Source organism: Anoplophora glabripennis, unplaced genomic scaffold, assembly GCF_000390285.2.
Source record: "Anoplophora glabripennis isolate ALB-LARVAE unplaced genomic scaffold, Agla_2.0 scaffold322, whole genome shotgun sequence".
Classification (NCBI taxonomy): Eukaryota; Metazoa; Arthropoda; class Insecta; order Coleoptera; family Cerambycidae; genus Anoplophora; species Anoplophora glabripennis.
The window spans coordinates 409,773-432,913 of NW_019416693.1; the positions used below are offsets into that span (position 1 = coordinate 409,773).

General features: G+C 34.5%; 2 protein-coding genes across 2 annotated transcripts in view; one reads left to right on the forward strand and one right to left on the reverse strand.

Annotated features, from left to right (window-relative positions):
• LOC108910193 (carboxypeptidase D) overlaps positions 1-12,122 on the forward strand; it is a 16,258-nt gene extending 4,136 nt beyond the window's left edge. Inside the window, exons 4-19 of the mRNA XM_018714733.1 lie at positions 972-1,141; positions 1,194-1,503; positions 1,561-1,652; positions 4,293-4,526; positions 4,590-4,781; positions 4,834-4,919; positions 4,980-5,177; positions 5,270-5,512; positions 5,569-5,760; positions 5,817-6,059; positions 6,821-7,251; positions 8,848-9,110; positions 9,166-9,534; positions 9,586-9,861; positions 11,193-11,354; positions 11,407-12,122. Of these exons, the coding sequence (XP_018570249.1) occupies positions 972-1,141; positions 1,194-1,503; positions 1,561-1,652; positions 4,293-4,526; positions 4,590-4,781; positions 4,834-4,919; positions 4,980-5,177; positions 5,270-5,512; positions 5,569-5,760; positions 5,817-6,059; positions 6,821-7,251; positions 8,848-9,110; positions 9,166-9,534; positions 9,586-9,861; positions 11,193-11,354; positions 11,407-11,534 (3,589 nt within the window). The 3' untranslated portion in view covers positions 11,535-12,122. The remainder of the gene's footprint in view (positions 1-971; positions 1,142-1,193; positions 1,504-1,560; positions 1,653-4,292; positions 4,527-4,589; positions 4,782-4,833; positions 4,920-4,979; positions 5,178-5,269; positions 5,513-5,568; positions 5,761-5,816; positions 6,060-6,820; positions 7,252-8,847; positions 9,111-9,165; positions 9,535-9,585; positions 9,862-11,192; positions 11,355-11,406) is intronic.
• Positions 12,123-14,215: 2,093 nt separating this feature from the next.
• On the reverse strand, positions 14,216-20,581 carry LOC108910184 (rhomboid-related protein 2-like). Its single transcript, XM_018714725.1, has 5 exons — positions 20,425-20,581; positions 17,828-18,030; positions 15,054-15,356; positions 14,778-14,991; positions 14,216-14,639 (listed from the first exon to the last, which is right to left on the reverse strand). The coding sequence occupies exons 1-5, from the start codon at positions 20,500-20,502 to the stop codon at positions 14,340-14,342; spliced, it is 1,098 nt and encodes a 365-aa protein (XP_018570241.1). The 5' UTR covers positions 20,503-20,581; the 3' UTR covers positions 14,216-14,339.
• Positions 20,582-23,141: the final 2,560 nt, after the last annotated feature.

Consider the following 23,141-nt stretch of genomic DNA (forward strand, 5'->3'; position numbering starts at 1 on the left):
ATTATTATTTAAATAAATTACTTATAGGTGCCTCTCGCAACGTATTTCGAAATTTTTGTGGACGGGAACGTTTAGATGGGGTAGAATTTATTTTTTCGACATAAATTTGAAAATTCTGCTCTAAATGTTTAAATAATAATATTTATAACCTCTTAGACGGGCAACCAAAGAAAAACGAGGGTGGTTCTGAGTTGCTTATAGGTCCCTCTCGCCGACGTATTTCGAAATTTTTGTGAACGGGTACGTTTAGATGGGGCAGAAATTTTTTCCAGCATAAATTTTATAATTCTGCTCTAAATGTTCAAATAATAATATTTAAAACCCTCTAGATGGAAAACCAAAGAAAAACTAGAGTGGTTCTTAACTGCTTATAGGTCCCTGTCGCCGTCGTATTTCGAATTTTTTGTGAACACGAACATTTAGATGGGGCAGAATTTATTTCCGGCATAAAGTTGAGAATTGTGCTCTAAATGTTCAAATAATAATATTTTACAACCCCCTAGACGTGCATCCAAAGAAAAACGAAGGTGGTTTTGAGTTGCATACCGTGGCTGGGGAAACCGTGGATAACATCACACAAACTTTTCATTTTTCGGTAATGAAATAAATATTTTATTCGGAGTCGATCCTGAGGTACTTTTGCAGCCTGGAACTATACAATATTTGTACAATCCTCGGTTTCGACCCATTTAGACATAAAAACAATAATTAACGAAACTGCGAATCGATCCACATATCGTATGTATTAACACAGAATGGGAAGAGAGCGAGCGTGAGCGGAGTGCTCTATTATGACGTCAGGCAATGGTTGCTCAACGTTTTTCCGCGCTCTGTTTTCATTAATTTATTTCACACATTTCTCGTTGAAACAAAAAATTGATTTTTGGCATATTAACTAATTAAAGGGTAAACTTTTGGAATATGCAAATAAAATTCTACTGAATGGGCCTATTAAATATATACTTTTTTAGTCCACCAAGAACATGCTGCAGGGAAAGCAAATCCCCCGACAACAACCTCTTCAAATCGCTAGCTCTCCTATATGCAAATTCTCATTTGTTCATGAAAAAAGGAAACGTCTGCAAAAACGACAACTTCAACCAGGGTATCACCAACGGGGCCTTCTGGTACGAAGTCAGAGGTACTCGCTCCGTTAAATACGAGATTTTATGTACTAAATCTTGTCTTTGTAGGGGGTATGCAAGATTTTAACTATGTCCACTCCAACTGCTTCGAGGTGACCTTCGAACTGAGCTGTTGCAAGTTCCCGAAAGCCGAGACTTTACCCGACGAGTGGCGGAACAACAAGGAGTCTCTCCTGAGATTCATGGAAGCGACCCAGTGGGGCGTGAAGGGAACCGTCACTAACGAGAGGAACGAAGCTGTGTTGGACGCCGACGTAGTCGTCGCCGGTATCGGCCACAACATCACCACGTCCAACCGAGGGGAGTACTGGAGGCTGCTCTTGCCCGGGACTTACGAGATATACGCTACAGCTTGCGGGTAAGTGAGCGAGAAATAAAATTCCGTTACCTTTCCGAATGACCGTTTCATTTTCAGTTATTTGCCGTCCGAGCGGGTGAAGGTGGTTGTAGAAGAAGGGAAGACAACCGTGCAGAACTTTACCTTGAAACTGACTCCCCCCGAAAAAGGTAACTCTCACACTAACTCGGGCAACAAGCAGTGGTATTGGTCGAATAGACGCACATAACCATGTGATAAAATAAAATTAAAAGTCATATCATGATTGCAATTGTTTTTTTCTGTGCACTTTTTTTATTGTTGGGTTTGGTGTTTGGGAAGACGTAGTGCTTTCGGTAATCTATAGTTTTATAATAAAACTAATTTCTTCTGTTTATATCAGTGTTGTACCAAAAATTAGTGGCTGCTGATGAAAATAAAAGTGGCCAAATAGAGTGGTCATGAAACAAATTTTTTATGCTTTGGTGTATGGAAAAATCAGTGGCTTCTGCCCCAAATTAATGTGATCATATTTTTATGAGATGGTCATATTTTGATGAGTCGTGGTCATATTTTAATAATGAGACATGGTCATATTTTGATAATGAAACATGATCATATTTTGATAATGATCATGAGATGGCCATATTTTGTCATGAGATATGGTAATATTTTGATGAGTCATGACCTTATTTTGATGGGAGCTTCTGCCCCAAATGAAAGTGGTCAGATTTTGATAATGAGACATGGTTATATTTTGATAGTGAAAGTGTCAAATTTTTATAATGAGATGGTCATATTTTGATGAGTCATGGTCATATTTTGATAATGAAACATGACCATATTTTAATGGGACAAGGTCATATTTTGATAATGAAACAAATTTTCTGTTTTGGTTTATGAACTAAAACTAGTGGCTTCTACCACAAATTAAAGGGTCATATTTTGATAATGAGACATGGCCATATTTTGTCATGAGATATGGTAATATTTTGATGAGTCATGACCTTATTTTGATGGGAGCTTCTGCCCCAAATGAAAGTGTCAAATTTTTATAATGAGACATGGTCATATTTTGATGAGTCGTGGTCATATTTTGATAATGAAACATGACCATATTTTAATGGGACAAGGTCATATTTTGATAACGAAACAAATTTTCTATGTTTTGGTTTATGAACTAAAACTAGTGGCTCCTACCACAAATTAAAGGGTCATATTTTGATAATGAGACATGGCCATATTTTGTCATGAGATATGGTAATATTCTGATGAGTCATGACCATATTTTGATGGGAGCTTCTGCCCCAAATTAAATTGTCATATTTTGATAATGAGACATGGTCATATTTTGATAATTGAGACATGGTCGCATTTTAATAGTGAAACATGATCATATTTTGATGGGAAAGGTCATATTTTGATAATGAAACAAATTGTTTGTTTTGGTTTATATTGTGGCGCCGCTGAAAAGTCATATTTTAATAATGAAACGTGGTTTTGATAATGAGACCTCTAAATTTTCAGTCTAAACTGATAATAAAAATCAAAATTTTTTATTGTAAAACTATAGACTACGAATGCTAAAAATACTCTCCATGGTTGAACAAATTTTTAGATAATTATATGGTACTTAGAGCAAATTTTGTAAATTTTTACAAGCGTACTTTATTCCTTTTGGAATAAAATGGCTTAGAGACTAACGAATATTAAAAGACTTAAGATCTGAACAAATCTTTACATAATTGCAGAAAGTACAAATTTTGTAGTTGTAGTTACTAACATTATTTTTTTTTTTATTTCTAATTTAAATAAAATACATATGTTTGTTTTTGTTAACATTTTATTTAATCTTTTTTTTGTTGGTTTTTATTTTCGAAAATGTAGCAGTGGATTTTACTGTCAATTCAGTATAAACGACTCAGTGTGTACAAATTACTTGTGTGTTTATATCTGTAAGTTTGGAATAAATGATTAAAATGGACATGTGTATTTTATTTTTGTGGCTTAATTCCCTATTAATCTCCTATTTTACCCCTTTTTCGCACAATTCTACACCTTACTGCACTAACTTCATGCTTGTCATTAACTTATCAAAAGCGCACATACACTACAGTTCAACCAATTCCATCTGATCGGTGAGAGACTAACAGACAACTAAAGTCAGACCCTTGAAACCTGCTACCTTTAAAAGCATAAAAACAATTATATTTTGTTAATTTTAAATGCCTTTTTGCGAGGAAGTACGTTTACGAGTCACGATAAAAAGCTACGCGGACAGGGTATACACTTTGTCACTGCGCATCCTACCTACATCGATCAGATGAAATAAATTGAACTGTACACAGCTATTTGCATTGGTTTTAGAGATTAATTTAAAAAAAGAAATAACTAGTTGCTGCTTACGACATAACATAAAAATACACAAAGTAGAGTAGTGTGCCGATAATCCGTTTAAGATTACGATGATTGGCTGAGATTACCTTGATTGATTCTTGACATATTTGATTCGATTTTTAATATTTCACATTTATTGTGGGTTTGAGGATATTAAAATTTGAACGAAATTTATGTTTTTAAAATTAATATAACAGATCGTTTATGTCAATGACGAAAAGTGTTACAATAGACGAAATCGACGGTAAATTAAACAAAGAAACAATGAAAAATATATTATGTTGCCAAAAGTGGTTAAAAAATATGAACAGAACTTTGAAATTGTCCTTAGAGTAAAGAAAAGAGAAAACGAAATATTACCAAATTTTTTCAAAGACATCCTTCATTTGTATTTTTTTATTAATCTGAATGTAATGATGAGGTACTTCCTACAGGTGCCTTCCAAGCCGTTGTAAACGCTACGTCAGCTTTATACGACCAGTACGGTTTTATGATCAGTAACAACTCGATCTTCAAACACCATCATTACGAGGAAATGGTGAATTTCATGAAAGAATTCAGCAATCAGTATTCGAAAATTACCAAACTGCATTCTATAGGGAAATCCGTGCGGGGCAGGGAGCTGTACGTTTTAATCATAAGCAGTACCCCAGACAAACATGTACCAGGTAAAATGAATAAATTGATTGTATTCTTCTGAGAGAAATGACGTATTACGTTTATGTTTTTAGGAAAACCCGAGTTCAAATATGTGGCGAATATGCATGGAAATGAAATCGTTGGTAGGGAACTATTACTGTATCTGATTAAATATCTCTGTGAGAGATACGGAACCGACGACAGAGTGACAAAATTGCTAGAAACCACCAGAATACACCTATTACCCAGTATGAACCCGGACGGTTATGAAATATCAAAAGAAGGTGAGTTTTTTTATATATTACTTGTTAATTTTATCACCGTTTGTCGATTTAGGTGATTCTTCCAGCGAACACGGAAGGAGTAACGCCAACGGTTTTGATCTGAATCGAAATTTTCCTGACCAGTATGGTACTAACCAGGTATAACATACACGCGCTTATTATTTCAACTTAAAATGTGCTAAACAGCATGCTTTCTAGTACAACGAGGACATCCAACCCGAGACGCAGGCGGTAATGGACTGGATCCTGTCTGAACCCTTCGTATTGTCCGCTAATTTACACAACGGTGCCCTTGTCGCGAACTACCCTTACGATGACACACCCGACGGTATAACCTACGAGAACCCCTCGCCCGATAACGAAGTCTTCAAGTATTTGGCACACAGTTACTCTGATGTAAGTAAGAAATGTACAGGGTGTTACTTTTTGTAACAGATACATATTGTAATTATATTAAATAATTGTTATATTTGTAAACTTTAATTAAGGCGCACAGAGTGATGCACGAAGGCAAGCCCTGCCCGATGTTCCCCGACGAACGTTTCCCCGGCGGCATCACGAACGGGGCCAAGTGGTACGTCGTCACGGGCGGCATGCAGGATTGGAACTACCTCACGGCCGGGTGCATGGAAATAACTCTTGAGATCGGTTGTTATAAATACCCCTACGCCCAAGCTTTGCCTCAGTACTGGTTAGACAACAAGGACGCTCTGATAACGTACATGGAACAGGTGATTTAACGACGGACTGTGATAATTACGTGCAAAATAATAATCGTTTCATTTAGGTCCATAAGGGCGTTTCTGGTTTCGTAACCAGTACGATAGGTAATCCGATCAAACATGCCCAAATAGTCGTTGAAGGAATCAAACATCCCGTCAATTCCGCCGAGAGCGGAGACTACTGGAGGATACTTCTGCCCGGACGGTATAATTTAACCGTAGCTGCGAGGGGATACGAGAGCTACACTTCAGAAATCGTACGAGTTTGATATTTTGAACGTTTTGCAATTTTTTAAATTATTTTTTCTTTTAGACTATTCCGAAATCTGGATACTTGCAATACAACATCACCTTGATGAAAGACGATCCTTTACACTGGGCCAGCGCGTACGATTTCGGCAATGGAGAAAATCAGTACAACCCGAAATACCATTCGGATGAGGAAGTGTACGCACAATTGGCCGATTTTGAGAACAGATATCCGGGCGTCGCCAAATTCGAAGGTGGCGACAACTATGTTTCCATGGCGATACACTGGCTGGAGATAAGCAAAGACGTAAGTAGTTAGATATACAGGGTGTTGGGAAAAAGTAAGCTGAGCCGTTAACCACTTTGGGCGAAAACTGTAAGACTTTTTTATGCTGTTTTTCTTTAGACGCCTCTTTCTCGTGATGCAGGGTGCTGAAGATACAATTTTAAAAAATTATTTGTGTACCAAGTCCAGGAAATTGCTTTTTTATAGACTTGTCTTGGAAGCCATAAAAATACGAAATTTTTCCGATCGTAATAATTTAAGTGTTCTTCGTTAATCAATATCTTTGATTTAAAAAGTTTATTTCTCTTAGTGCGACACTAGTCATACTTTCACAGCACCTACCGATCAGTAGGTCACTCTGCCAGTAGATACAACGCAATGCTTTGCCCCAGTAGGCATCGAGCAGCAATGACATTTAAAATATGACATATACTTTATAGGTTATACCTTACCCATATTTAGTATCACTTTTTAGATGCTGTACTATTTTATGTCTACAAATATTTCATGGATCAACTACTAAACGTCCATTTTTACTTCACAACAACCCATTCGTTCCAGAATAAAATTTTTACCTTATATCAGTACATTCTTTGTGTAATTTTGATTTAAAAAATGAGATACGAACAAAAAAAAACATTTAAAATAAACAACAATTAAATCCTAATTCGGACTCCTTTTCGAAAAAGGGGCGCCCAATGAAAAATAGCATAAAGAAAACGTTCGTTTCCAAAATCGTTTTGCATATTTACACAGACACCGATATTACTGTTCTCCTCTAGGTCGAAGGGGACGACGAGCCCAAGTTCCACGTTGCCGTAATGGGCAACCTCTTCGCGACGCAGCCCATCGGCAGAGAAATATCTCTGTACCTAGCCCGTCACTTGCTCACCGGATACGTCATCGGAGACTTTACGATAGTAAAAATTTTAAGCAACACGGTGATCCACATAATCCCGGTCATAGATCGGGCTTTCGAGAAAATATGGGGTAACTACGACAGAGAGCAGTCGGGCAACGTCAAACCCGATAAATACATATGTAACAACATTACCGCGGATTTCAAACAGGTCGGGGACCAGATCATGAACCTGAATAGCAGGGTTAGCAATAACCAGGAGACGAAAACTGTCGCCAATGCCTTTAAGCATTTGTTGCTGGAAGAAAAGTACGATTTGGTGCTGAACATCGAAGGCGGGACCAGTGGACTAATGTAAGTGTTTTTTATATGATTTGCATGTTTTACGGTTCACATGATTTTCAACAGGTTATTTAAAGCATATTTGTTCAATATTACGAGTTTCTGATTAATTTTTGAAGTGATGTAGTTAGAGGTCATGTCTACCACAGAATGCGATAAAATATTCACTTTTGAGTTTTCAGCTGTCAATTTTCTGTTCTAAATTAATTACTACGAGTTAAAGTTGTGTACATGTGGATGGTAAGGTTACGACAAAGTATTCTATCTGCTCCCACTATTTATTTTGAGTTATAGGTAAATGAAGAAATAAATAGAAATATTTTACTAATTATTATGAATGAATATTTATAGTAATTGTACAGTTATTACATTTAGCAACATTTATAAAATCTGGTTAATTATTCCCCTCGCGTTTACTAATTATCACATTTTTCTCAAAATGATTTGACCGCTCCATTTCAATCACCGGAGGCTCAATATTATCTGACTGAAACAACATAATGCCACGTACTACTAGAACCTGGAGTTGAAGTGTCATTGTAAAGAATCCTGTTGCCTATTTCATTTTTGTTACTTAAACTGTCAGCAACATAACTTTTTGCAATTGTGGCTGATTTTCACCCACCATATCTTTTGATTGCCAATACATCAATGCCTGTATTAGCCAGTAACGTTGCCGATGTTCTTCATAATGAATGGCCTGTATATGTTTCAGGATGTTCTAGTTTCAAAAACTGTGCAATCTTGATAGCTTGATAGCTCATAAAGAAGCGTGAAATTTCAGTTTTAATTTCCAATCTAATCTTGATATATTTCGTGAGAGTTTCTAGGTGAGAAACAGAACCCAGACGAGAAATAATTGTAAACATACGTGACATACCATTTTTAAAATCTGGAATTGTAACTACAATGTCATCGAAATTTTTGAAATTGACGTCCAAAGTAAGTTTTTGTGTAATTTAATAGATTTGCTTTTTAAATAGTGCAGTTTTAAACTTTGTGATAATATTTATCTTGTTGAAATTAATTTTTCAGTCATTTGAAGTTCAAGATTATTCACTCTGAATATTAGGTGGTATTTTTTAAAGTAGAATTCATCATAGTGCACTGAATTTGCAAGATGTCTTATTCGAAATAATTTTCCTCACATATGACTTGGCAAACTTGTCATGCATTATTATTATCTTCTAAGCGAGCAGCTGTTTACATCATGAATTGTATCTGCGATTAAAATATGTGTGTCTATACATTTTAAAGTCCTGTGTATACATTTACGATAAAAAAAACAGCATGACAATATCTTATATTAAATTCCATATCAGGGCAATATTTCATAAGATAATTCAATTATTTTTGCAAATGGGCAGAATCATCTATGGAGGGTACTTTGGAATACAATTATCATTAGCAAATAGCTGTTTGTATGTCATTAATATATATTTTATACAATAAAGGACCCAAATGAGATCCTTGAGGTGGATCTAAAATTATTAATCTGTAAAATTGCGTCCAAAGGTATTAAGTGGTTAACTCTGTCAATGCTTTGGGGTCAATTACGAATTTGACCCTAGGTATAGCTTTTGCTGAAATCGAGAATACATTTTTCAGATACCCTTCAGACAAAGGCCCAATCCAACTATACAAAGGCATAGCCGACAGGTATACATCAGCTCTGAAGATACCCCAAACGTGTACAGAGCAAACTAAAGGTACCACTAACATTCTAACCGATTACCTGTACCGAGAATACAGCACTCCGTTACTGACGGCAAAAGTCAGCTGTTGTGAGTACCCCGATATAGGTAACATTCCCTACATATGGAGAGATGTCCTCGGTCCTATCATGAGCGTGCTCAACAGTACTTTAACAGGTAACGATCGCGGGTCATTATTACACGGTTTGAACTTATCGCGAGGTGATTTCAGGCTTGGAAGGAAATGTCCGCGATGGAAAATTAAGCCCTCTGCTAAACGCCACCGTGAAAATAGCGGGCTCCGATCAAGTTATCGAAGTGACCAAGAAAACAGCCCATTTCAAGATTATGTTGCCACCCGGCAAATACGAATTAGAAGTAGCTTGCCACGGATACGAGAGTTTATCCAAACAGATCGTTGTCACTGACGGCAGCATAACGCTTACGAAAATCACATTGTATGAGAAAAGTTCGGGTACTGTGACTCCAGCTCCAGAGGTATATCAAGGAACTATCATACAGAACGGATCGGACAAAGTGGTTATAACTGATTCCACGATGCACGAACCGTTTCACGGTGTCGTCAGTACCGGCATAAAAGGTATTTTGACAATTTCTTATTTTACTAAAACTCAATCTTGATTTATTACAGGTTACGTGAAGGATTATTCAGATCACCCTGTACTGAATGCGCAAATAAAGGTCGTAGAAAAGAATCTGACCATCTTCGCCGACAAGAACGGTAAATACGGTATTCCCCTATCGCCTGGAAAATATACGCTCAAGATTGACGGGGAAGGGTACTTCCCCGACGTTAAAATCGTCGATGTTAACGATATCAACGAGTTCCCCAAAGTGGTGGTTGTGACACTGAAGAAAAATTCGAACGTACTTGGAATGCCTAGACTAGCTTTCGTGATACTGACGGGTGAGTAAAATGCTACATTTAAAAGTTTAAAAAAATTGGTTTGCGTTTGACACATTTAATATTGTTTATATTTATTGCTTTATTTTGAAAAAAACATCAATATTTTTAAAATTTTTTGCATCCTGTTTTTAACAGTTTTACATTGAATATTTCAAAATTTTTCAAAATTTTGAATCTTTTCAATATTTGTGTAAGTATATTTAACACGAAACTGTGAGAAAAATTACACAAAAAATTTGTTTTATCTTAATCCAGGGTTGATAAAAATCATAATTTAAAAAAAAATAATAAATCAATTCTTTTTTTAAATCAAAAAAATTATTTTTTTTATTTTCATTTATTTTTTTTTACATAAACATCCTAATAATTGAAACTTATTAACAATGTATTTAGGGTGATTATACTGGGTGATTCAGAACTCATAAAAAAAAAATTTGGACATACAGGGCTCTTACAAATACAATTTTGTAAAGAAAAAAAATCAAAAAGGACAGTTCGAAAATGATTTAAAAATACACTTCTGGGATACAATGGGACCGGCATGGGGGCAAAGTGTGATAAAAAGGAACAAAAACTTTAGCAAAGAAAGAAATAAGTATAATTTTATAGCACCTATTTTATATCAGCAAATTCAACTGCTTTTGCCGTTATTATTATTATTAATTAATAAAATTAATTTGTGGTTTTAAATAATAAAATAATTTGACATACAAAATTTTATCCAACGACGTGTAAACACAAATGTTGTCTTGCTTCAACTTAACACAAATGCTTCACCATAATACAAATCTTGACTTGCTTTACCATAAATTAAAACGATATCCATCAACTCCGAGTTGCTATACACGCAAGCCATTTTTGACACTAACTACTAAAAAACTATTGTAAACACCACCACAGTAAACACTAGCGCAACGACGATTGTAAAATCGGAATTCAGTATTTGGATTTGGAGTACAGTTGTCACAACTGTACAACTTCAATAATTTTTTTCTCGGAAACTATAAGGATTTTACAAAAATTTTTATTATGATATTGGATCCATTTCTCACACCGCATGTATTCCCAAATTTTTTTGGATAAGTTATGAATCACCCTGTATACACAGAGATAGTTTTTGTTTAAACTTACAAATGGAACACTCGGTATACCCACAATTGAATTACAATTACTTGATAAAAGGTAAAAACAAAGTATCTCACAAGAATCATATAGGAACAATTCATTCATTCAAGATATTCTCCGATACAAAGTAATTTCAATAGCCGCAAACTAACGCTTCATTTCGTTGGTATTAAATACAACTGCTTTTATTTTCCCAACGATCATAGGCCTTCTTTGTGCTGGCGCCCTGGGTTTCGGCATATTCTGCTACATGGCTTGCAAGAAGAAGAACGAGTACGGACTTCTCTCCCAGAACATTAAGTTCTACGAAGAATTCCGGGACGTGGATAAGGACGAGGAGAAGGAACTGTTTTCCAGATCCACAGAAAGTAAGTGAATCGACGATAAGGTTTTTCTCTATTTAAGTCTTATTACTAACAGGTAAGCCGATGGTGACACGGCCCTACTATGATGATGACGACGACGATGACGATGACAACGCTGATTTCGTACAGGCCACTTACATCTCCAGTTCCGAGGAAGAGGATAATGTTCTGTTGAGGAAGTAGTTGAATCTTTGAGAAAACGGTGACGTTTTCAACGGTTTTCTCGCTTTTAATTGTGACGTTTTAAGTTATTTTTTAATGATGTATATATTTAGATTTTAACATTCCGCTAGGTGCTGCTCTTCCGACAACATTTCTTGTAATATAGTTTTTTCTGTTTTGTGTGACAACAGAAGGACAGTCTTTAAACAGACTCTAAATATAAAGGGGTTAACAGGATTTCTGAATATTTTGGAAATTTCGACATTGCTTGCCAATTTCTTTTGTGTTTTTACAGATTCTTTTACTATGTTGCTTCAACACCTTTTCGTTAGGACATTGTTTTTTTTAAGGAACGTATCTTAAAGTTTATTTTTCTGGATGGTATTATAATTTTAGCTTTAAATGTATTTTGTAGACGATGAATCTAAAGGATTTTTAAAAATTTTTCTAAATACTTAGTGTATTTACCCCAAGTACAGCTTTTTAGATGCATTTATCAAGTTTTAAATGATGTTTTTTACAACTTTTAAAAAGAATAATAACTATTTTATAAATGGATGTATTTCATGTTTTTTATCTCCAATTGGTATAAATTTTATAAAAATTGAAATAAAATTATTTTTCTACTTTCAATCGTTTTTAATCACCCCTATACATTCCTTGCCCGTTTCTACATAGAAAACCGTAATTTAGTGAAAAATAGAATGGACCATAAAAATATTTTAGGTACAAAAATTTGCCTCTAATTTGGATGGTTATTTCACTAAACCAAAAACAGCACTACAACCTTACGATAACTAAAATCGTCCTAAAACAAATTAAAACCATACAAATCGACTTAAAAACAGGAATAATAAGCTTTTTCGCAGCACGCAAACAAATTCTAGTTGGCACTGACCATTGTGTAAATCAATTTCGCTTATTTTAATCAAGTCTCCATAGTGATTGCAGAAATCTAAAAATAAAGTCTAGATTGTGCCACACGCACAGCGAAACCTTTACAAATTCGTCACTTCTGTAATTAAGATTTATGCATACCCTTTATTTGTGATCTCAAGAATAAAAAAAGCTGAATTTTAAAATACTAGTTAACATGAAACCAGATTCAAAGTTGAGAGAATAATTTATCACAAAAAGCAGGTAGCACAGATTCTGAAAGTGGATCATCTAGGTTGGCTATGAATTTTAGGTCTACAGTCTATAGGCAGTCAACACTTTGTTCTAGGTTTGTGGGTGATCGATAACTTAAATACCCCTGTCTCAGGCAGACAGTATACAAGATATTGTCTAATTACTTTAAACAACAGGGTACACATATATAAAGTTCTTAATGTTCGCGAACGTTTGTAAATATCTTGGGCCATATTCTTTTGTTATTATTTTGTTGCGATGGCTTCCATCGTTTATTATTGGTCTGCTTAAAAAGTTCTAATCTCAATACCTAACCGCCTCTACAAGAATCATCGCATAGAAATCATGAATAAAAGAACCTAACTCTTTGAAAAAATACTGCGACCATCACCTTTTTCCCATTGTTGATCTTCCCAAGTAGGAACACTTCACTTTTCACTTTTTCATCACTAAACGCTTTTTTAAACACTAAACAATGTTTTATGACACACAGTTAATAATTTAACGAATAACGCGTTAATAATAATAAAATTTATTTTCCTTTTGACAACATACATTGTATAGGAATAGTCACAATGATATTAAAACTGACTAAGTTAAAAAAAAGAGGAGAATAAAAAACGAAAAATAAACGAATGAATCGGCAGAGATCATACAAATTCGCTCAAGTTATAAAAGCATCTATCCAGAAGATAAAGTTTTAATTGTTTTTTAAACAAGATTAAATTGTTTATATTTTTAATATGTACTGGTAATTTATTAAAAACTTTTTTGCTTAAAAAGTTAGGTGAATTAATTGTTGCATTATATTTATAACTTGGAACAAAGTAATGATCTCTTTGTCTCGTATTTAGACCGTGCACTCGTTCACTTAAAACGAAATTGTTTTTATTTTTAAAAATAAACACAGCTCGAAAATTAACAAACATTGAAGGGGTAATAAAATATATTTTTTAAAAAGTTCACGACAGGAGTGCCTATGAGAGACTCCAGCTATGCACCTTAAAATTTGTTTCTGTGCAATGAATACGTCCGACGATCGAGTGGAATTACCCCATAGACATATGCCATATGTCAACCTGGAGGAAACCTGGGCATGATATACCAATACTAACACCGTAAGAACACAACTTTTTTCACATATTTTATTTTTACTAAACGACGAAACGACGCGCTAAAATAACCGTTTTCAAAAACAAATGCAGAACAGCAGAACTCGAGTGTCGCCACCTACTCCAATTTCATAAATTTATTGCAATAAAAGGACGAAAATACTTCTTGCTTAATATTTTTTATTTACAAAAATAACAATATAAAATAAAGAGAAAATTATGATAAGTATTTGCAAGAATTCAACTAGAACAAACTCATATTATGTATATTGTTAATAAAATATAAGTTGACTTGTTGACTAGCACAGCACACGCATAGTTTCGTCTTGGAGAGTTCAGATGGCGCTGGTGTTTGGCGGCTTCAACGCAGTATTTGAAATAATCATTTATTAGGATTTTCCGATAATTTCGTTTCTGTTTGTGTTAGGAAAAAGGTTTTATAAATAAATTAGTAGAATTTTATTGCAGTATACAATTTATTATACACATATAAAAAAAATATCAATAAATTAGCTACAAAATAGGTGTTCGTGTGGAGTTCTCCATCTTGGCACGGTTTAATATAAACTTTAGAAAACCGGCATCATTTTAGAAAATGATCTGTCATTACGATATTTAACAGTATCATGGTTCCCACGAGGAGCAAATATACCACTAGCGCAAACCACCATAAATACGTCTCTTTCCTGGAGGGTACGAAGTTCTTCAAAATCCATATGCCCACCAACAGACCGGCTATGGCACCCGCGAAATGGGCAGCGTAACCGACGCGGTCGTGGATGTCCAAGCAGTAGCGGTTGTAAATGGAGGTGCTGACGTCCGTAACAATGACCAGGAGAAACATAAACAATATGACGCCCGGGAAAGACATCTCTCTCCAGTTCTGCAAACAAATTCGAAAAAGAGCATTAAATTATTTATTAGTGAAGGGTAAGGCGTGAGGGTAATTCGATTCCATGGGCGTACCAATTTAGAGGGTTCCAAAAATTATTGAATACAAACAAATAATAGAGTTAATTACCATGATGATGGTAGCGATGTGAGCTGTCATTATGGCATATACCCCGCCACTGGCACCGGCTAGGTAAGAGGTAGGGTCGGTGATGGAGGTGGCAAGCGACCCAGCCGTCACACCCGCGAAGTATACCAGCATAATCCTCCACCACTTGTGGACCATCTCGAGGGGCACTCCCAACAGCAGCTGTACCCCTAGGTTGACAACGAGATGCATGTATCTGGCGAAAAAAATGTTTTACGATGAGAAAGGGTTGTTGTGGCGTGGTTTTTAATTCCTTACCCTATATGCACGAACATGTACGTCAGATATCGCCAAAACTCCACCCTCCTGTGCGGGTCGTAGATGAAAATCCTGGCTGTCACTCCCGTTCCTGTTTTGGTGGAATCTGTTTGATTCACTTCATCGATCAGGAAACAAGCGAATTCGATTATTGAAATTAAAAACATGGCTATGGGCGGGGGGCAGCACGCGTACTGGTCTTCGTAGGATCCATCCTCTTCGTCGAAGGTTTGTACGGCCTGTAGACCGTCAGTTGTTAGCACTCTTTGGCGTCGTCGACGCGGTACTATGAACCGTATATATCTGAAAACAAGCACTGAGGTCGTACTGAGGTGGATGGTGTATTGATGAACGGTTCAGGTCTTTCACCTTTGGTGGTTCAAATTGCAGGTTGGGGTTACTTGTTCGTGAAGTGCATGTGGTGGTGCCTTTAGCGCGATGTGTAAAGGCAAGTTAGTGCGAGAAGTTTTATCTTGACTTAGCAATACTGTGATTTATTGTCTAGTTAACGGAATTTGAAATGTTCAAGTCAAAAATCTCGCGCGTGACCGCGGGCGGTGTTCACGTGCATGCGCAGAGGCATGCGCTCTTAATCCGGCGTGCAGACCGTTCATTAAAGTTAACTTTTACGACTGCTAGCCCGGTTATTACATGAACTATCAATGTAAAACATTCTGAAAATAAATGTTTCACCCTTTCTTTAATTGTCTCTAAAATCCCAGTCCAATAATTAATTGGTAATTAACGTTATAAAAAACAACAAAGAGGCGTAAGCGATTTCTCTTTTTTTTTTAATTACCGTAAAAATAAGCTCTATTTAATGTAAAAAGATCGAATTTCCGAGCAGCTTTTGCCTGACCCTAGGACAATTTGTTTATAACCCTGTTTTGCACGTCCTTTGTTAGTTGTAAAGGGCAACTTAATTTCATTTTTTTTTAATTTTTCTTTCTCGATGCGTTTCTTTGGATCAATTAGAACCTATATCTGCAATATTAACTTCTAAATTAACGTTTAGTAATTAAACAATTAGTTGCATAACAAACGAACGAAATTAATTAACAAATACCTGGAGCAACAATTTCACGGTCAACTGAATTGGTCTTTGGCACACATTTTGGTCATTGAATTGACCGTCTTTTTAATGAATTTCATCACCATCCATATCTTTTTGCAATAATAATGGGCAATTTTCGAAAACTGATTTTTCTGCGTTCGACCTTTATTTTACTGTTAACTAATTGATGAAATATGACTTTAGATACCTTAAATTGTAGGTATGTAATTTAATTGTCTGCAACAAAAAATAATTAATTTTCCGATAGGCTGTCTAGATTTTCATGATCAGTAAAAAAAGTGAAAAAAAAAATTATTTATATACAAATTATTATAATTTTTACCTTTAGCAGAAAACTTTTTTAGGGACGCCTATGAAACTCATTAAATTTTATTGCTAGGCGTTTTTATACATGTTCAACTGACTTCGGAAAGACTATGTAAGAATACCCACAAAGAACTATTGTCTCTAAAGACAAAAAGTTTTACTGAATCGCAATAACTGTATCTTACGATGAAAAGTGGCCATTTTCAAAGAAAAAGTAACAAAACGGGTGCTGACAAACACATTTAAATCTATCTCTCTTCTCAACAAAACAACTTACACTTTATTATACTTAAAAACTCAACTTAGGTTGAGGTTTGTATTCGTTTTCCTTATTTTTTATTTTAAATGTGTCGAAATTGCGTATAAGCCACCATCATCAATAAATCTTTTCGAGTATCAAATCGTCACCTTTTAGCGAGATAAATACTAACAATATTGAAGTTGCATCACATATTTTAGATAAATGTCATTGCAGAATCAAAAAACACACAACTGGGTGAAATTTAATAATAGACCAGGGCGGATCTGTTTTGAGGTGGATGTGAGAGGGGGCAAGCAATTTTTTTCTGGATTACCTTTAGTACAACTCACTTAATAAAAGTGTAGATCCTCAGATCTGGGCGAGGTCCGGAACATTTTCAAATTTGCAAAAATGTTTAAATAATTTTAAAAAATATCAATTTTTTGCATATATCTTGGAACCTATGCATTTTGGAAGAATATTGAAGAGGAAAAAAGTTTTAGAATTGAATTTTGCATAATGTACTGTAAGTTAAAAATGGGTAAATAGGTATTTTTTTAAATTTTTTAAACATTTATGCAATTTTGAAAATGTTCCGGTCCTCGCCCAGATCTAGGGATCTACACTTTTATTATGTGAGCTATACTGAAGGTATTTCAGCAAAAATTAGCTTGCCCCGTCCTACATCCAATAAGTGGGATATTTCGACAGATTCGCCCTGGTCTATAACCTCATTTTGCGTTTTTATTTTAATTATAATTCATTAAAATGTCAATCAGTGGATGTATATTTATTATAAAGCATTTAACAACAAATACTGGATACCTGGTTAGAAATGTTACTAATTTGACTACATTAGAAATGCTGTTGGGAATGCCTACAAATTATTGTATTTTTTTTATAGAATGATGGCGATTGAGACAGGTGGCGTTGCTATTTTTCATCAGTTGACTTGAAGAAAATTTATAGACGCAACTGTAAATAGTCACATTTGTTTTTTTTTGTGAGGTCTTGAATCCTTGGCCATCGTGTACGATTTACTCACGAACCTTAAATATAAAAAGGGATCATTTATTCCGATATTTTAATTTTACTCCCAGGATTACATTTCTTATTTTGTATGAAAAAAAGAATATATCTACGTATACTTACAGATTCATATAGTGCCCAAATACACTTTTGAACTTTTCGTTTCGCAGCATGTCTACGAATTCGGGATAATTTATCTTGCCGTCTCTGTTCGTATCGGAAATTTGAAGTATTTTCCTAGCTAGCCTTTTAGATACATCACTGTTGTCCTTTACCATGTCCTGCAATTCTCTCAGTTCTATGTATCCGCTGTTGTCCCTGTCATACTGAAAAGTCGGAAGAATTTTTTTACGGAAATAGATTTTAAATTTGCTAAAATAAAAGGAAACCACCAAAAACCGAGCTTGATCACACTTTTTTTAATCGCTCTGTAGATAATAGGTAATCTAAATCGTGTGTCCTTCAAGTAAGGATGTAAGGAATTTAGCTGAAAAAAGTTGTTTACGTTTGACACATGTAGATTAAGCAATTTAGGTAATCTAGTGTAAGATTGATTGCTTAAATTATTTTAATAATGTAAGGAAAGTTGTGATTATTAATACATTCAAACTTTGCTGGGAATTGTAGCCCAGGCGATAGAGCAGTAAAAGTAGGCTTTGGCGTTTGTGTTTGATTTTGCCTAGACCAGGTTCAACTATGTAGATCAAAAATCTTCAGTAATCTCTGAATAAATGGAATATTTTTTAAACTTCAGCACCTTGTATCTTGAAAACCAAAGGCTGTAGACTTTTGCTTCATTAAATCTTCTTGATTTAAAATAATCCAAGCAACAAGCTCCTGAAATTATGACACAGACACAGAAAATGCCCTGTATGCAAATGCAACATGTCTAAAACTAGCTTTTCTAAAAAATTAGATTTTCATTTAGATGCGCGTGATATGAGTGATGCTTGCATTTTGTCTTCGAGTGCTTGCACGTGATTAGATCTAGATTAGGCTGTCTATTTTGTTGCACAGAAAAATCCCAAATATTATGTAGAATAAGAATCCGAGTTTGCCTATTCCAAAAAACCATTGCTAAATTCAGGGGAACAACAAACATGCAAAAAGAACAAAAATGACCCGTTTTTCGACATATTTTCCCTCGGATTCTTATTCTACATAATATTTGGGATTTTTCTGTACAAAAAATATTCTTCAAATACAAACGCCTCGAATGCTCTATCGCCTGGACTAATGAGACTGTACTTTCTGTATAAATTATAGTTATAAGAGTATTTCTAAAACACACCGGCAAACGCTGTTCCAACAGATATAAAGGATGTCCCAAAAGTAACGTAGGATCTGAATTGTGCGCAATTTTCGTTGCGAAGATGGTGAAAATTCATTATAAGTACGGAGAGTGTGTAGACGAGACTGTGCGCGAATTACGTGGAATTTTCGGCAGAAGGAACGCCAAATTTGCACTGGTGGGGTGAATGGTTCGTTCTGTTTTGAAAATGAGACTGGAAAAAACTGACAGTGAGTGTCAATGGAGAATTCTAGAAGATACACAAAATGTACTCTTGTTAGACATCAATAACGTTTTTGAGGATAAATTACAAATTTAGAAATCAAGATAAGTTAATAAGAAAATTGTATAATGGAATTTTCTACTGCTCTATTCAAAGTTTATAGAAATAATTTCGAAACACTCTATATTACAAATATTTGCTGATTTAATTTCAATTATCACGAAGGACACAATGGATAGGATTATTAACCAACTTGAAAGTGATACCGGAAGATAATTTTGTAGATAAAGCATTTTTCCTTAATGAGTAAATTTCTACAGAAATGACTCAAATACTGACGTTGAAAATGTTGAAATCATCACCTTTTATCTCGAAATAATTTATAAAACATTAAAAAAACACTAGCGACGCGCTGTCTGTCCCTGCCTGGTTTCATGTCCGAATATATTATTTTAAATAAACCTATTCAAAATATAGATGATTTATGTTCATATATAACATACAGGGTGTTTAAATAAATTCCGATAATGAAAAGGAATTCTAAAATAAGCCTAGGTTTCCAGTTACATGATTAAAATTTAAGAAAATAGTAACACCTAACTCTGAATGTGGTATGAACTTACAAATATCGATTTGTATACAGGGTGTCCCGCATAAGAACCAACACAGAGCAGGTGCATGTAGGGGTGTCCAAAATATTGTAATTAAACCAAACTTACCTATACACAAAGTTGCACCCTTGAGGAGTTATTAGTTCGGTATTAGTTCGGTAGTAGAGTTCGGTACAATTTTAGGGGTGAGTCATCCCCAATCAACACCTCGTTGTACTTCAATTAACTTTAAATCATAATCAAAGAAGACCAGTATCAGTAATAAACCTAAATCAGTTAGTTTTGTTCGGGGCAATTATTTTTTAATTATATTTTCATTTTTCTTTTTACCTGATGACGGCATAATCCGAGGGATACTGAGGAAGGAAACTAGTTTATACTGATTTAAAAAAAATACTTGTTCATCGATACCAGAAATGCAATCTATAGAGCAAAGATATGGGAGCTCGCTATAGAATATCAGTTTTTTTTAAATAAATATTCAGTTTCTTCCCGCAAACCGAAAGCAAGAATGAGATATTGGAGAATCACTTTTTCTCAGTGTATGTAGGTATTTAATTCTAAACCGTACATTTCCCGTTAACGTGATGCTTACCTTTTCGAAAATGCTCTCGAAGTACTGGTGCGTGGCTTTTTTCACCTTTTCAGAAGGGCGTACTTCTTCCTCAGCCATCGAGATATCACAATAAAAAAAAACCAATCTAATCAATAAATTAAATACTGCCAGCCTTGGCTGGCCCAATACAAACTAAAACGACAGTTGTCGGTACCTAAATTTAGGTGTTCGAGATTAGATATCTGTATCGCGATGAATGTACTCGGAATTCGCGCCCAGGACTTTTCAATTACACGTTTTAATTGTTTGTTCAGTGCGATCGACCTCTTGGAAATTCCGTGAAGGCGTGTGCGAAACGATTGTCGACTGTTTCAGACTGTCTTCTCCTCAAACGATATTTTTTTACGTACAATATCGGTAAAAAAAGTAATGGGCTCATTTAGCATCTTTTTAAATTTATATTCAGATCGTATCGCAGATGGTAGAACGCAGGAAGCCATGTTGTGACGTCATACCACTCGTTAGCAGCTAGCCCACATATTTGATTCGGTCTCACTTACGTCATAATACATACATACATACTAATTATAAAAATAATAATATTTAAGATAAATAAATGGTCAAAACAAAAACTAAGAACAAAAAGCTAACATAGTGCAAGTTTTTATTATAAAACCCTTAAATTCACTTATGTCCTGCTTAACTTATCAGTTGCAGCGCATGAAATAGTGACATATTTTTTACTTATTTGTTATTTTCAGTGTGCGATTTTTGGTTACGCGAAAATAGTTTAATAAAATTAATTAACTAAATAATTAATTTATTTATTTACTCTTAAAATATCCAACGGGTGAAATCCAGTTAAAGGATAAGTTTTAGTAAAAGAAAAAAAAATACGTTAACGAAAAGAAGCACTAAAAATACATCCTAAAAATTAATATAAAAGTTACAAAATAATAAAAAAGACCAATACAAAATCTTAAGATTAAAAATAATGTATATAAAAGTCAAAGTCAATAAAAACAACCAACAGAACAGTCAAAATCAATGAAAAAGTATACATATTAAAATTAAAAGAAATAAGAATATACACAATACACTTAATTAAAGTATGCCTTTACCTCTCTTACATTAAATTAACCCTCAACTAATCCTTTTGGCTCTCTTTTTTCTTGAATTAATTTTTTATTTCGCTGTTGGAAAAATATCAATATACAGAGAAAAAACTGAAATTATACCGCGAATAAGGGAAAAAACTTTAACCGTACTACAAATAAATAACTTTAGATAATGGCTAAAAGCGCATAGACCGTCGGGTCAAGCCAGTCAAGTGGTGTGACGTCACAAATGCTCGGCGATGGCTTGGACCGTTTTAAATATTTTATTCGACTTGATTTTTTCGCCACATATTAAGCTAACTACCAACAAAAGCCCAGACAATCACAGAAAATTGACATTTTAACATTCAGTTGGATACCTAATGTAGTTCTAAGTGTCTATGTTCGAAACGATAAATTTTCGAATGTCTATTTGAATCTTTACATATCCTATAAATTTGTAACACGTATCCACTAACACGCTGTATGATGTGAGTATGACATTCTCACGATAAAAATTAATTTGTAACCATACTATCACTTTATAGGGAAGACCGGGCTTTCGCTGCAACACACTGTATACGTAAGTCAACCGATAAATCAATGTCTTGCTTATCTTAGATACCATTTCTACCAAAACAAGTGTCAGATAGATAGTGGTGTGACTGTTGTCAATGCGTTTGTAAATAAATCCGCTACAGAATCAATTATATGTACCAAAAAATCTGTTACAAAAAATGAGACATTAGTTTTGTAAATTTTGTTTAATTTTTATTGTCTTCTGTAAGGCAGGGCATTACTTTTTGATATTTTTAAGTTCGTACACTCGGGTACATTTAAAACAGAATTTTGCTTTGTTATTATGTTTGTTAAAAAAATGTCAAGGGGTCGTAAGTTATAATAAAATAAATATTGCAGTACCTAAACCTGTACCCTGTAATATGAAGCTTTTACAGCTTTTAAGTTTTTGTTGCAATAATTACAGGAAACATTACCGGTAAAGAATTTTTTTTCTCAATTTTAAAAAATAATAATTTCTTGTATAAATTTTAAAAAACCAAGCTTTTAGTGACGTCATTTTATTGTCATATTTTGTCAGCAAACCCTTTCATTTGATACCCATATCATGAGGGTGCATAAAAATAACTGGTCCGTCATCTTTGGGAGTCCGTCAATTGGATTTAGAATGACGTCACTTAGCTAACCATGCATTGTCACCCAAAGTAAACGTTTATTCAAAATTTCAGCTTAATCGATTGTGGAAAACCGTTTTGAAAGTTAAATAAAAGATTGTAAAAATTAACCAAATTGATAATAGTTTCGAGGCTACGAAGTTGAATTTTCAACTAGTCTGCTTCAGCAACAAGCTGACGAAGTAAAAAAACCGCAGATATTGTCTTCGCTTCGTTAATCTTTAATTTTGTGTCAGTTTTTAAATGTCTTATTATTTTATGTCCTCGAAAACTTCACGGACTCGATTACTTCACTTTTAGTTTTTCCCTTTCTTTAATTATCCCCAAAATCTCAGTCTGATACGTCCAATAGCTAATTAACAAATAACGCTATAAAAAAACTTATCTTGTAAACAAAGAAGCGTAGGTGATTTCTCTTTCTTTTAAATTATCGTAAAATTAAGCTCTATTTGATGCAAAAAGAGCG